The sequence below is a fragment of the Dendropsophus ebraccatus genome, chromosome 12 (assembly GCF_027789765.1).
Source record: "Dendropsophus ebraccatus isolate aDenEbr1 chromosome 12, aDenEbr1.pat, whole genome shotgun sequence".
In the NCBI taxonomy this organism is placed as follows: Eukaryota; Metazoa; Chordata; class Amphibia; order Anura; family Hylidae; genus Dendropsophus; species Dendropsophus ebraccatus.
The window spans coordinates 19,559,278-19,573,831 of record NC_091465.1 but is presented as its reverse complement, the minus strand read 5'-3'; the positions used below and the strand labels follow the sequence as shown (position 1 = coordinate 19,573,831).

General features: G+C 44.2%; 1 protein-coding gene across 1 annotated transcript in view; it reads left to right on the top strand.

Moving 5' to 3' along the window:
* NCAPD3 (non-SMC condensin II complex subunit D3) overlaps positions 1–14,554 on the top strand; it is a 28,942-nt gene that overhangs the window by 1,366 nt on the left and 13,022 nt on the right. The window contains exons 2-20 of the mRNA XM_069948187.1: positions 965–1,119; positions 1,195–1,357; positions 1,565–1,749; positions 4,189–4,356; positions 4,840–4,901; positions 5,828–5,915; positions 6,180–6,313; positions 7,936–8,008; positions 8,609–8,734; positions 9,407–9,659; positions 9,920–9,982; positions 10,445–10,525; positions 10,659–10,732; positions 10,823–10,957; positions 11,900–12,120; positions 12,278–12,469; positions 12,552–12,652; positions 13,211–13,326; positions 13,479–13,586. Of these exons, the coding sequence (XP_069804288.1) occupies positions 965–1,119; positions 1,195–1,357; positions 1,565–1,749; positions 4,189–4,356; positions 4,840–4,901; positions 5,828–5,915; positions 6,180–6,313; positions 7,936–8,008; positions 8,609–8,734; positions 9,407–9,659; positions 9,920–9,982; positions 10,445–10,525; positions 10,659–10,732; positions 10,823–10,957; positions 11,900–12,120; positions 12,278–12,469; positions 12,552–12,652; positions 13,211–13,326; positions 13,479–13,586 (2,498 nt within the window). The remainder of the gene's footprint in view (positions 1–964; positions 1,120–1,194; positions 1,358–1,564; positions 1,750–4,188; positions 4,357–4,839; positions 4,902–5,827; positions 5,916–6,179; positions 6,314–7,935; positions 8,009–8,608; positions 8,735–9,406; positions 9,660–9,919; positions 9,983–10,444; positions 10,526–10,658; positions 10,733–10,822; positions 10,958–11,899; positions 12,121–12,277; positions 12,470–12,551; positions 12,653–13,210; positions 13,327–13,478; positions 13,587–14,554) is intronic.

Below are 14,554 nucleotides of genomic sequence, written 5' to 3'. Positions count from 1 at the left end.
GATAAGTAATGTAATGTATGTACACAGTGACCCCACCAGCAGAATAGTGAGTGCAGCTCTGGGGTATAATACAGGATGTAACTCAGGACCAGTACAGGATACATAATGTAATGTATGTACACAGTGACCCCACCAGCAGAATAGTGAGTGCAGCTCTGGAGTATAATACAGGATGTAACTCAGGACCAGTACAGGATACATAATGTAATGTATGTACACAGTGACCCCACCAGCAGAATAGTGAGTGCAGTTCTGGAGTATAATACAGGATATAACTCAGGATCAGTACAGGATAAGTAATGTAATGGATGTACTGACTGCTGTGTAGAAGTGCAAATTCAGCAGTACATCACATTGTGTTAACTATATGTAGTATTCTGTACTGACCCCAAATTACAGTCTTAATTTAAAGGGGTAGTGCGGCATTTAACATTTCTTCTCTAAATAACACACATTACAAAGTTATCCAACTTTGTAATGTGTGTTATATAAGTGAATGGCCCCCTCCACCATGTTCCCCCCACTTCGGAAGTGTTTGTGCGTTATACTTACGTGTTCGCTGTCGACCCCGGCCGTCATCTTGTAGCGACAACGCCATCTTCGAGAGGCCGGCCGAACCGTTCCATCCGTCCCTCATGCCGCCCCCCCCCCCCCTCTGCCGTGTCATCACCTGCTCAGCCGCGATCCCATGATGTATCAGCACAGCATCACACCAGCAGCTTTAGCTAGTACCATCATCTATGCTTATGAGGCCAGTGTAATAGACCACATCTGTATATATCCCTAAATAAGCTAAGAGACTGTAAGTATACAGTCAGAGAGCCTGAACTGTCATCACATCCATTGTGGAGGACTTGATAATACCGAGATGGTGACTAGCACAGAAACACATGTACACACCCACAGTCACATCCCTGCAGTATGACTACTATCACTACAAAGTCTTTGTGTTCTCCTCGTGCAGCCTGGGTGGAGTCGGTCTGGGATTTGGACTTCACAGAGACTGAGCCGCTGGATCCCAGAGTGGAGGCAGAAATCACAGAGAACGGTCTTGAAGTGTTCACCAACCTGTATGAGTCTCTCCTGCCATTTGCCTCTGAGGATCAGGAGAACACCCGGGTGAGTGTCTGATAGCTGCTACCGCCTCCTTACATAGAACTGAGTATATTGACATCTATGGTATTTCTGCCGCAGAGTGCCTGGGTCCTGTTCACAGAGAATGATATTTGCCGTAATTCCCTGGTGGCCGTTCTCTACCACTTCATCCAGACGGGTGCGAAGAAGACGGCCGGGGCCCTGCAGAGAATGCTGGGCCTTAGTGCTACTGGGTTGTACTTCCTTTTGCTGGAAATCCCAGGTGAGTTCATCCCAATGAAAGCCGATACCAGGGCTGGCTCCCCATCTATCTCCCCTTCTTGGTGTCTATATCCTACTTCTAGGATGAGCAGCCATTGCTATGAGTTATTGGATTTATGGTTTTGGTTACTGTGTATAATGCAGCTATCAGGGCAGGGGCACTGGCTTCGTGCTCCATTATAACACGGCCGCCCTCTCTATAAAACAGGCAGCGTGGTCAACCAAGTGTTTCATCCCGTCCTTTTTGATAAATGTGTGACCTGCCTGGAGAAATGCTGGCCCCAGGATCCAGACTCCAGCCGGAAGAGGAAGAAGGACGGCATGAAGAGCTCTCAGGGGGACAACCGTAAGGGGCGGAAGCGGCCAAGGCCCATCCGACAGGACTACTCTGAGGTATGGCCTCACCCGTACCGATATACAGCTGCTATTAGACTGAGCTGCATGTACAAACCTTAAAGGAGAAGTGAAGCGAAAATTTTTATTAAAGTAAAGTTATACAAATCCCCAATATACACTTATCACGGGAAATGCTTATAAAGTGCTTTTCCCTGCACTTACTACTGCATCAAGGCTTCACTTCCTGGATAACATGGTGATGTCACTTCCTGGATAACATGGTGATGTTACGACCCGACTCCCAGAGCTGTGCGGGCTGTGGCTGCTGGAGAGGATGATGGCAGAGGGACACAGGGCACTGGAGGGACACTGAGCATCCCTCTGCCATCATCATCTCTAACAGCTACAGCCCGCACAGCTCTGGGAGTCGGGTCGTGACATCACCATGTTATGCAGGAAGTGACATCACCATTTAATACAGGAAGGGACATCACCATTTTATCCAGTAAGTGAAGCCTTGATGCAGTAGTAAGTGCAGGAAAGAAGCAAATTAATGTGCATTTCCTGTAATAAGTGTATGTTGGTGATTTTAGAACGAAAGGGGAGAAGTGGTGCAGCTCACAAGTCTAAGTGCAAATGACTGAGGTTAAAATATATAGTCTGCCCCTACCTATAGTGGCATATGAGTACTAAGAAGTGTAAACAAAAATTATATAGTCCTCTAAGTAACAGCATCCCTATGTGATATAGTATTGAAACATAATAAAATAACAATATAAAATGCTGATTTAATTAGAATATATAAAATCCAATATAATCATGGAAACAATAAAGTACAATAAAAGATACTAGTAAAAATGCCGCCGGGCCCTGGCGGGAAAATAAATAAATGAATATTTGGATACCAGCACTGCAGGTTAAGTCTGTAATGGGTGATGTCCGAACAGCAATGGGCAGAGTAGCTATAGATATAATAGGCAGCTATGAGCCACGGAGCTTGCTGTGTACAGTAGTTCAGATGCAGTCACGTAGTTGTGGCAGTTTGTGCTTCCCAAGGTAGCAACCTTGTATCAATCAGCAACAATGATAGCAAGAAAACTGCTGCTGCCAGAAACTGCTCTGGAGACATGAGCCTGGTGAGTATCTGTGGTATGTCAGTATACTGGCTGGGATTGCTGGGATCTGTAGTGTGTTTGTCAGTATACCAGTACTGGAATGACTGGGATTGCTGGGATCTGTAGTACTACAGTGCCAGTCCAAGTACATTCTACAGACAAATGCTTATTTGTCTAGGGTGGAGGTTGTGTAGTAGTAAAGAAAGCGTCTGGTGTCTGTGACACCTCTCACCCGTCCCGATGGAGATACAGCAGCAGAAGCGATCAGGGCCAGCCTGTGGCAATGCGTCCTTGTGTAGTGGCAGGAGCAGTTCACACACTCTGCACGGCTGCGCTCTGGATGCTCTCACCGTCCTCTTTTTGTCAGTTTCTGATGCAGCAATATTCAGGTATAACCAGCAGTTTGTTTGGAGTAAATGGCATATGTTGAATGGGGCCCCAATAGTTAAAATGGTGTACAGGACTTGCTCTTACACATGTGTGGGAGCATAATGTTTAGCCATACGCGTTTCAGAGTGTCAGGTTCACTCCTTCATCAGTGGCACAGTATCTGTGCCACTGATGAAGGAGTGAACCTGACACTCTGTATCTGTGCCACTGATGAAGGAGTGAACCTGACACTCTGTATCTGTGCCACTGATGAAGGAGTGAACCTGACACTCTGTATCTGTGCCACTGATGAAGGAGTGAACCTGACACTCTGTATCTGTGCCACTGATGAAGGAGTGAACCTGACACTCTGTATCTGTGCCACTGATGAAGGAGTGAACCTGACACTCTGTATCTGTGCCACTGATGAAGGAGTGAACCTGACACTCTGTATCTGTGCCACTGATGAAGGAGTGAACCTGACACTCTGTATCTGTGCCACTGATGAAGGAGTGAACCTGACACTCTGTATCTGTGCCACTGATGAAGGAGTGAACCTGACACTCTGTATCTGTGCCACTGATGAAGGAGTGAACCTGACACTCTGTATCTGTGCCACTGATGAAGGAGTGAACCTGACACTCTGTATCTGTGCCACTGATGAAGGAGTGAACCTGACACTCTGTATCTGTGCCACTGATGAAGGAGTGAACCTGACACTCTGAAACGCGTATGTGATCCATGTGATTTTATATATTCTAATTAAATCAGCATTTTATATTGTTATTTTATTATGTTTCAATACTATATCACATAGGGCTGCTGTGACTTAGAGGACTATATAATTTTTGTTTACACTATGTTGGTGATTTGTATAACTTTTGGGGGGCAATACAATACTTTAATAAAAATTTTCGACGGACTTCTCCTTTAAAACTGATCCACAGTCCATGTGTCATTGGCCGGGACGGTCAGATCAGTCGGCTCACTTCTCTTGATTTTGTCTTGTCAGATGAATGACTTGTCGGACGAGGAGCAGGATGAGGAAGCCGTTTACTTCTCCACCCACGACCTGATGAACATCAGAGACTCCATAATCCTCCTTCTGAAGAACTTCCTGCGTCTGCTGCCGAAGTTCTCCCTGAAAGACAAGCCGCAGAGCGTGACGCATTGTATGCAGGTGCGGACAGGCGGGAATCGTCACTGGGGTCTCATCTGTGGTTGGTTTAGGAGCAGAGTGGCATTGGGTGTCTGTGTGAGGTTGCTGGATATATAGAAAAGGGGACATGTAATGTAAAGGAACGTCTCTGGACCTTATCCTCTGTTATGGCACATGGACAGCGCTCGTGGGGAACAGGTGGTTTCCTTTTTCAAAATTTTCCCTACATATCTAAGAGATTATACCGGATTTGGTGATTCATAGACTTTTTCTTCTAGAAACAGCGCCACTACTGTTCTCAGTTTGTGTCTGGTGTTACAGCTTAGTTCCTTTGATGTAAATGAAGATGAGTTGTACTACCACCTACAACCTGAGGACAGGGGTGGTGATGTTTTTGGAAGAAAATGTTTGTTTTTTTTAGTTTTTTTTAACTCTTTTATGTTATGGTGCAGAAAGGGGTTAAATAGTCACATTGTCTTTGATGTCGTCTCTTTGTGTTTGCAGACCTTCATAAATCTCACCAGCTTCGAGACTGTCCCGCAGCAGTTGGCCTTCTCAGAATCCATGTGAGTTTTCTTCCTTGTTTCTAACAAATCTGCAGCTTATTTATATATTACACTGACTCACATTAGGGTTCTCAATATACTCAAGACTTCTGCTTACAACCAGTGAATTGCCTCGTATTCTATACAGACCTCTGTTGGGTGTTATAATTATATCCTGTGTGTACAATGCTCTGTGAGCTAAATACATCAACAGCATAGATCATTGTGACAGCACCCTGCTGCTCAGACAATGATGGCCTAATCTGTGGATAGACCAGATCAATGTTATAAACCTAAACAGTCACCATTTAAGGGGGGTTCCGCTCAAATATAACTTTTGATATATTGCTGCCCATGGTAAGAATAACAATTCCTTCCATACTTTTTATCAGTTCAGTCTCCTTCTCCCAGTTCTGAGCTCCTGCTTTCAGCTGAAGACACAAAAATCTGTGTGTGAGCTTTTCTCCCATCTCCCCCCTCCCTTCTGAGACAGCTGATGTGAACAAGTCTTTGGGAGGCTGTAAGTGCAACATTGTAATGGTGGGAGCTCAAGCTGATAAACTCACTGTGATCTATCCTCCAGGCATAACAAAGAAGCTACAAAGTTGCAGATACAGCCTGCCAGGGATATGTTTAGTGGGAAAGTGGGGGGGAGGAAGAGGTTCAGAACAGATATGGAGTTAACAGCTCACACAGTTTTCTGTGTCTTCAGCAGAAAGCAGCAGGCCAGAACTGGGAGAAGAAGACTAAATAGAAGTATGGAAGGAATTGTTGGTCTCATCATGGGCAGCAACATATCAAGTTATGTTTGAGTTTAATACCCCTCCCAGGTTCTGATGATCATGTAAATAGGAAATGTGTTGCTTTGTGGTTTTGTCATTGTTCCTTATGATCTATTTGACCTATCTGTATGCTCTTTATTTATGGTCCGATACCTATATTTGCAGGCCAGTTGACCGGATGTCCTATGTGCCACAGCTGGCTTACCATGGCTTGTGGCTGCTGTGTCTTCCCATACATGGAGAAGGTAACCAGGTACTGAAACTTACTTTTAATTCCTGTATCTTCCCCAGAATACATGGGGCTTCAGTTATTTCTGTTGTTGCAGAACTACTACAGCAAATTGGTATGTTGTATTATTAGCCAAGCAATGGTGGATTATCCCTCTGACCAGCATCATGCACGTGGGCTAGAACAGAATAAAGTCATAGTGCAGCCCAATCACTATTGGATATATTATTACTGTTGGAATTCACAATCCTGGAAAAATTAAATTTTTTTTCCTCTTTTTGCTTTTAGACCCTGCGCCGCCTCTTCCAGCGCCTGCTGAGCGTCATTCTGATGATGAAAGGAGGGGAAGGCTCCAACGCCGCCATACTTGCGATCACTGCACCAGTCACAGGCGCCAGGGACCAGGCAGTTCGATTTGTCAGGTTAGGAACGTGAGCTATTAAAAAGTTGTGTGGCTGACTTAACAAAGATCTTATGGAATAGACTTCAGCTACAATTTACATAGCTTTCTGGTGTGCTCATTCACATGTCTGTAGTGCAGCCCATAATTGCTTACCTCACTATGGACGCGCATCCATAGTGCTCAGTAATTTAAGAAACACTGGAGATGTGGAAGATATTGATCATATATGTATGGACATGTGAATGGGGCCAATAAAGTGCATTGGTCCTATGGACGTGTGAATGAGGCCTAAGGCCATGTTCAGACCTTGTAAGAGACCAGCTGTTCTGTGACCCGGCCGGTCTCAGGAAAGATCATCCCAGCCGGTACTGCAGTACCTGCCGGATGATCTTTAGCGCCACTTAATTCTGATGCGGGCGCATGCGTGCGTGCCCGCATCAAAACTTCCCACTGCACACTATGGAGCGTGCTGCCAGAACCGCTTGCTCCATAGTGTGCACTGACAGGGTCAGTGTCAGTTTCTCGCGGCGCCGCTAGGGATCCATAGGTGGCAAGATAACGTATATTTTCGTATTAATCACGGCCGTTGTTGCAATCGGCAACGAAAATATACATAGTGGGAACAGCCTAAATCTGCAAGGCCATTAAAGACCCCAGGCATCAAAAATAGAAAAAAAAAAAGCCATAACAAACATTGATTGTAGTGATATATAGCCCTCTTTATCTTGCAGCCAACATCTGGTTCAGACAAAAAAAAAAAAAAGGCCACAAAAAGTGTTTTTCTGGAAAATAGATTTTACGTGTTATCAGTTTAAGGCTGGGTTCACACTACGTGTATTTCAGTCAGTATTGTGGTCCTCATATTGCAACCAAAACCAGGAGTGGATTAAAAACACAGAAAGGATCTGTTCACACAATGGTGAAATTGAGTGGATGGCCGCCATTTAATGGCAAATATTTGCTGTTATTTTAAAACAACGGCTGTTATGTTGAAATAATGGCCGTTATTTAGTGTTATATGGCGTCCGTCCACTCAATTTCACCATTGTGGGAACAGATCCTTTCTGTGTTTTTAATCCACTCCTGGTTTTGGTTGCAATATGAGGACCACAATACTGACTGAAATATACGTAGTGTGAACCCAGCCTAAGACTGGGTTCACACTACATTTTTGCAATCCATTTTTTTTGCAAAAATCAGATACAAGTGTGTGCATCCGTTTTTCCACTGACTGACTTTTTTTTTTTTTTTTTTTTATAATGGCAGTTTTTTTTTTTCATACAGTAAAACGTGGTCAACCTAATTTTTGTGTCTGTAAAAAAAAACAAAAAAAAAAAAACTTTTGATCAGTTTATTTTTATAATAGAAGTCAATGAAAAGTCAATAGAAGTCAATGGAAAAACAAATGCACTCACTTGCATCCGTTTTTTGCAAAAAACTGATTGCAAAAACGTAGTGTGAACACAGCCTTAGTTGTTTTTATTGCAGGCATAAAGATGTAGCTGGTTCCACTTGAATGTGCAGTTTGCTTTTTATCCACTAGATGGTGCTTACTAGTGTCATGATACAATTTTCTGCTTGTTTTACATTTTCTTTGCTCTTCCTCACTTCTGTTTCTCATACTTTGTGTTTGATCCACAGTTTCCTGGTGGATAAGCTGAAGGAGGTGTCATTCCCTGTTCTACTGATCCTGTTACAGCACATTTGTGCAAAGGTAATGCATACTATTGGTGAATTAGGGCAGTGTTCTTCAGCCTGTGGTTTCCCAGTTATTTAAGAAACTACAACTCCCAGCATGCCTGGACAGCCAGTGGCTGTAGTTTTGTAACAGCTTAAAAACCACAGGTTGGAGATCAAACGTGTGGGGTTGTTGTGGGAGGTGACAAGTTGTAATTTGCATGTGAAAGTGTTACTGACACAAAGACATATAAAAAGTTTGGATCGGTCTGAGACTTAAGACCCTACTGGTTGCTAGATAGAAGTGCACAGCTGAGCACTTCGCTGCCCAACACCTTGCAGGAAGCGGCTCCATAGGATTTGTATAGAACCTGTCACCTGCAATGAATCAGAAGAGAAGGAAGCCAGGCAGGGAAGAGCTCAGCTGTGAACTTCTCCGATTAGTTGGGTCTGAACATCTAGATCGCAATCAATCAAAATTATTATTTTTATTTTTTTTAGACAGTAGCTTGTTGATGTTCTTTCTTTGTTCTGTGAGCAGATTTTCTGACAAATAAGAAATAGCTACCAGTGCCCTCCTATAATGCACTCTCCTCTTCAAGCCCTTTTCTTTATGGTAATTTTTCCTATCTTACAGTTCCCAGATAAGTCTGAATACAGAGTGTCTGCTGCCCAAGCTCTAGTGAAATTACTAGAAAAACTTCCAAACCCAGAATATGCCTCCTTCATGGACTGGTTGTATAAATACTCCCGAAACGCAAAGGTAAGATGTGTCGCCACTATGTGCTCCTCTGTTCATGTGCAGCTCCCACTGTCATAGGGCTGGGCGATTTATCGAATTAATTAGATTAATTCACCCAGAATTTTAGAGTCGATTAGATTTTTTTTGGGAAAATCGTAAACTCCGATTTTTACAAAAATCATTGCGGGAGGGGTGGCCGGCGCGGTACAGTGGAGCAGGCAGTACAGAGAGGGGTGGTGTGGGTACGCGGCCTGATACAGTGACCCCCTCAGTCACCCCCATTCTGTCCTAGTCACAGGGGGAGCACTGTTACACTGGGAAGCAGTACAGTTGTTGTCTCAAACGTCATTAAAATATCTGACGCTGCGAGAAAAATTTTCTGTATATTTGGCAAAAATAAAAACGAGATTTAAATCCAGAATCGTGCAAAAAATATAAAAAAATTGAGATTTTATTTTTTCGCCCAGCCCTACACTGTCATTGTGCTCTACGTGTCTGTTGATAAAGTTTAATCATTGCAATAAACCATGAATGCAGTGTGAACAGAGTCCAGGTGCAATCCCAAAAATTTTTTAGTCAATAACTGCAGGCAGTGATACTGAAAATTGAGAAGAGGTGAAGCATAACATATATTAGGGAATATTTCATGTAATGACTGGATCTCTATCCCCATTCCACATTGTCCCTTCTCAGATCTCATACAGAGTGTTTGCTCTGGATGTCGCTGTCACTCTGCTGGAGCTGCCAGAGAGGATGGCCGATTCTTCTTTCCCACTGGAGAAGCTGAAATACCTACAGCACAAGTTCCTGCTGCAAGCCATGGTGTTCAGCCGCTGCTCCGACAAGGCTCCAACTGTGCGCAGTAAAGCGCTGTCATGCCTGGCGCAGTGCCTGGAGAAGAACGCCTCATCTCTGTCTGATGGAGTCACTGAGCTGCTACAGGGAAGTAAGTACAACCAGACTAATACTGGGGCATCTTCCTGTCCGTGGTTTATATGGTAGCAATCAATATGTCAAGTCCTTCTTCCCCTTCATCTGTGAATGTTTGTGTATATCTTCATACATGTGATACTCCAGAGCTGCACTCACTATTCTGCTATTATGCATGCATACATATAAAGTCACCCTATTCCTGCAGACATGTTATTCCCAGTATTCCCATTCTCCAATATGTTAATTTTTGCCTCTTATGGTTCTCGCTTTCAGGCACTTGTCGCACAATTTCAACAACCACGACCACAACTGAGAGTATGGTGAATGGAACAGAAGGTAACAGATTCATTTTAGGAAATGCCAGAATTTTAATTTGCTGATTTTTGGTCACATCCTTTCAAAACTATCAAAAAGTGATATATATAGGCTGTGGGGGAGATTTATCAAACATGGTGTAAAGTGAAACTGGCCCAGTTGCCCCTAGCAACCAATCAGATTCCACCTTTCATTTTCCAAAGAGTCTGTGAGGAATGAAAGGTGGAATCTGATTGGTTGCTAGGGGCATACACCATGTTTGATCTCCCACCATGTTCCCACTTTGCAAACATAGTGAGCAAAGGCAGTTGTTTCGTAATATAAACAACCGCTAATAGTGATTGTGATCATTATTAGCGGCTGTCTGTGTTAAGAGGCGGACCTCTCATTTATTGTATGTTGTGCACGGCCGCATTGTGTGAGTGCTATGTTGAGGAAACGGCTTTGACCTGTTTATGATCAGCTTTATAATCTTCCCTGCAGCTTCTAATCACACCCGCAAGACCATGGGTGCCCTGAGGACCATTGAAGTGACAGACGAGGACGAACCTATGGGGGCAGATGGTGAGTAGCTCTGCGTCATACTCTGCTTGTACTTCTATGTCCAACCTGTAGCTGAAACTGCAGTTCCCATCATACACAGACACAGGCTAGGTCCTAGACCCGTTTCTTCACATGGTTTTATTCTTCTTTGCAGGAAAGGATACATTGGCGATGCTGCGGCTCCGAGCCGGTGATGAGAAGACGAATGTCAGAAAATCTGCTCTGCAGGTAAAGGGGGCGACATGGAAGATCAGCGCACGACCATTGATCAGATGCATTGTCTTATAGTCAAATCTCCTCCGGATCTCTCTCATCCAGGTCTTGGTAAACATCCTGAAGTACAACCTGATCCCTTGCAGCTCAGAAGATCTATCTACCCTGCAAGATCGCTGCCGAGACCCTGCCGTGTCTGTGCGGAAGCAGGCCCTGACCTCCCTGACGGAGCTGCTGCAGGTTGGGATGTGAATTCATGTATATTATACAAGGACATAGACTAAAACAAAACACAAACAGAGGGCGCTTCCTGGTGCAGTATAGTCAATTTCCGACATAACGAACACTGAAAATGAAATGTACACTCACCTACTAGGGTTGTGCTAAATAGGCACAACGCTAGTGAACGCATAAGCTGCACCACCGCAGCACTCAGAAGGGACCACAACAGATCGTTGAGTGGGGAAATCTAGGAAAGATTATCTACCAGGACCCGGCAGATGGTGGGTTGTCCTTTCTCAAACGGGCGCAGGTGGCGGAAAGCGGCAGAATCTGGTTCGACCGTAACTGTTTAGGGCACGGTGACCGCAATATTGCAAAAATACATGCCGCTCCAAAGTAAACCAAAAGGGAGTATGTTTATTTGTGGCAACGCGTTTCTGCCCTCTAATCCGAGAGGGCCTTTATCAAGCTCTAAACAACATCTTACAGATGTAACCTTATATAGTAACAGAGAAATAGAGAAATAAGGTTACATCTGTAAGATGTTGTTTAGAGCTTGATAAAGGCCCTCTCGGATTAGAGGGCAGAAACGCGTTGCCACAAATAAACATACTCCCTTTTGGTTTACTTTGGAGCGGCATGTATTTTTGCAATATTGCGGTCACCGTGCCCTAAACAGTTACGGTCGAACCAGATTCTGCCGCTTTCCGCCACCTGCGCCCGTTTGAGAAAGGACAACCCACCATCTGCCGGGTCCTGGTAGATAATCTTTCCTAGACAAGGACATAGACCAATAGAGAGTTTCATCTCTTCCTCACAATCAGAGATCTGTATATAACGCTGCATAGTCAGTGGCTATTAATATTTTCTCAACAATTATAAGATTTCTTCATAGATCCTGCTGCTTTGAACAGCTAAAGGTTTGTTTCAGTGATCTCCTTTCACAATCTCCTTCCTCAGGCTCAGCCTCACAACGTGCTGGTGCAGAAGGCCTGGCTTACTGGGATGATCCCGGTTGTGCTGGATACAGAGTCGTCCGTCCAGGAAAAAACTTTGGAGTGTCTGGACCAGCTCATCCTGCAGGGCATCAAACATTATGGCCGATACCGAGACGAGGATGAGAAGCAGAAGCTGAGCTGGGACCTGCTGCATCTGCTGACCACAGAGAGCCAGGACCTCAGGTAACCTGAAGTAGTGGCTGCAGCTAAATCCATCCCCATGCTCCTGTAGTCTATCGTATAGTCTCTATACAGTAGTATTTCTCTAAATAAATGGCGGTGAGTAGCTGCTAATTATATGTCGACATATAAAAGGCATCCTCTAACCTTCTCTCCGTAGCCGCTATCTGACTAAGGCTTTTCACCTATGGGCCAAGCAGGATAAGTTTTCATCCACTTTAATCAACAATCTGATCTCTCACACGGAGACTGAGCACTCCGCTTCAGCCTGGATGGTGCTGGCAAAGGTTGCCGGTTCAGCGCCAAAACTGGATTACACCAAAATCCTGACTGCCTGGGACCAGGTTAGGAGGTAAGTGACAAGAATCTGGTCTCCAGATGTTATGATCTAAATAGTTGCGCATCGGCATTGTCCAACCTCTTCTCTGTTACAGGGAAACAGATGCCAGCTCCAGCGCCACCACCGGGCACATCTTGTGTGTTATTGGCCATGTTGCCAAACATCTACCTGCAGAGAAGAGGGCGCAGCTTATCGGTGAGTCCACAGCGAGAAGCAAAGACGACTGTACTTTTACTACCTTACCTTTTACTTTTATATACAATGATTAATAGTTATTCCAAGATTCTAGCTTGTCTATGGGCAAGAAGGGTGATAAAAGTGATGGGCAGGGGTCTGACTGCTAGGACCCCCACAATTCATGAGAACTTGGGGTTCCTTGTCCCCCTATGTGAATGGAGTGACAGCCTTGGCTACACACTACCACACTATTACTTTGTGGAATTGTCATAAACATTATGGCAATCCCATGATGAATGAATGGAACAGTAGTGTGCAAGCTCGACTGCCGCATCATTCACATTGGGGGCACAGAGACAGCACAGCCGTCAGACCCTCACGATAAGATACTTCTCCATCCTCTGGGTAGGTTATAAGTTATAATGTCCGGATAACGCCTAACCTCATTTATATGTGACACAATGGACCCCTGGGAGCCCATGTATTCCAACATAAAGTATCCATATAGCGCCCCCTGTCAGCGCTGAGCGGAGATTTAGACTCTTTTCTTGACCTTCTCTCTTCCTCCTTTTACAGATGATGTAAAGTCATGGTTGAAAGATTTTAAGTCTGCAGCAGAGATCATAAGTCCGGCAATAGAGACCCTGCAAAAACTTTGCTACGCTCATCGAGACTCTCCTGAAGCGGCACAGGTAACTACTGAAGCAGAGGTACAGTCTGTGTGTGTGTATATATATAATATATATATATATATATATATTATGTATTCTGTTGCATCATCACTAAAGGCCAGTATATAACTAATGCAATGTTTGGTGACTTTCTTCTGCATCTCCCGTTGCAGGATCTGCTCAATGACGTGTGCGGAGACTTGGTGTCTGTGTGTGAGGATCACATCTCCTCTATAGTTCTGGCTGAATCCCAGAATGTTCAATTCGATCAGGAGTTACTGGTGAGGGGCTTGAGCTCTCTTTATCTTTTAAGCGCTGTGGATGAGTTTTGTGGCAGAAATGTCACATTGGTGCACGTCTGCTTTGTGCACACCCTTGCACATTGTTCTGGTCTGTGTTGCTCCCGTCGCTTTTCCTAAGGTTGGGTAGAGATTAGCTGGGGTCTCCTTCAGCCTGAGATGTATGCCAGATGTTATCAGAAATTATAGTGAAATATAGATGAACTAGTCATCTGGCAGTGACTGGTAACGTCCCAGATGACTAGTTCCTGTCTCCCTGCCTGTCTTCCACGCTGGAATAAAAGACTTTGTTTCAGCTGCTAAAGGTTCTACAGAAGACACAGAACCCATGGTAAGGGAGTGTTTTGGCACATCTTCCGGCACTGCTAGTAGCCTTACCGGTAAAAGCTAAGTGATTGGTTCACTTTGAGTAATCACTTTTGTTTCCACAAATTCTGCTACAGTAAAAATGTAAAAAAAAAAATTATGTAATATATCTTATTAGACAAAAATGCACCCCCCCATTGATTTTATATACTCAGGAAAGGGGAGCTTAATTCCTCACTCCCCCTCCCAGTCCTACCCCAATGTGCTGATAGTCAATCAAATAAGATTACAGATGGGAGGTGGAGCACCACTCTAGGGGTTTGGGAATGCCTCTTTGACACTTTGCACCATAGAATATGCCATTTTTTTACGTTCTGGAAGTACAGACAAATGTATAAAAGTTACCACGTGTCTCATTGTTCTAACAGCTATCTAACAGTGTCAGCAGTTTGGAACCTGAATGGCAGCTGACAGATGAATCTCAATAACACTTGTGCTTCCTTTTGTAGCCACAAGGGGCAGCATTGGTGTTAAACTCCCATAATACCACTGCTCACCCTAATGCTTATAGATGAAATTACTCTATTACATTTACATATGTAGGCCATTAGGGAGCAATGTTAACTGATAGATTTTATCATTGC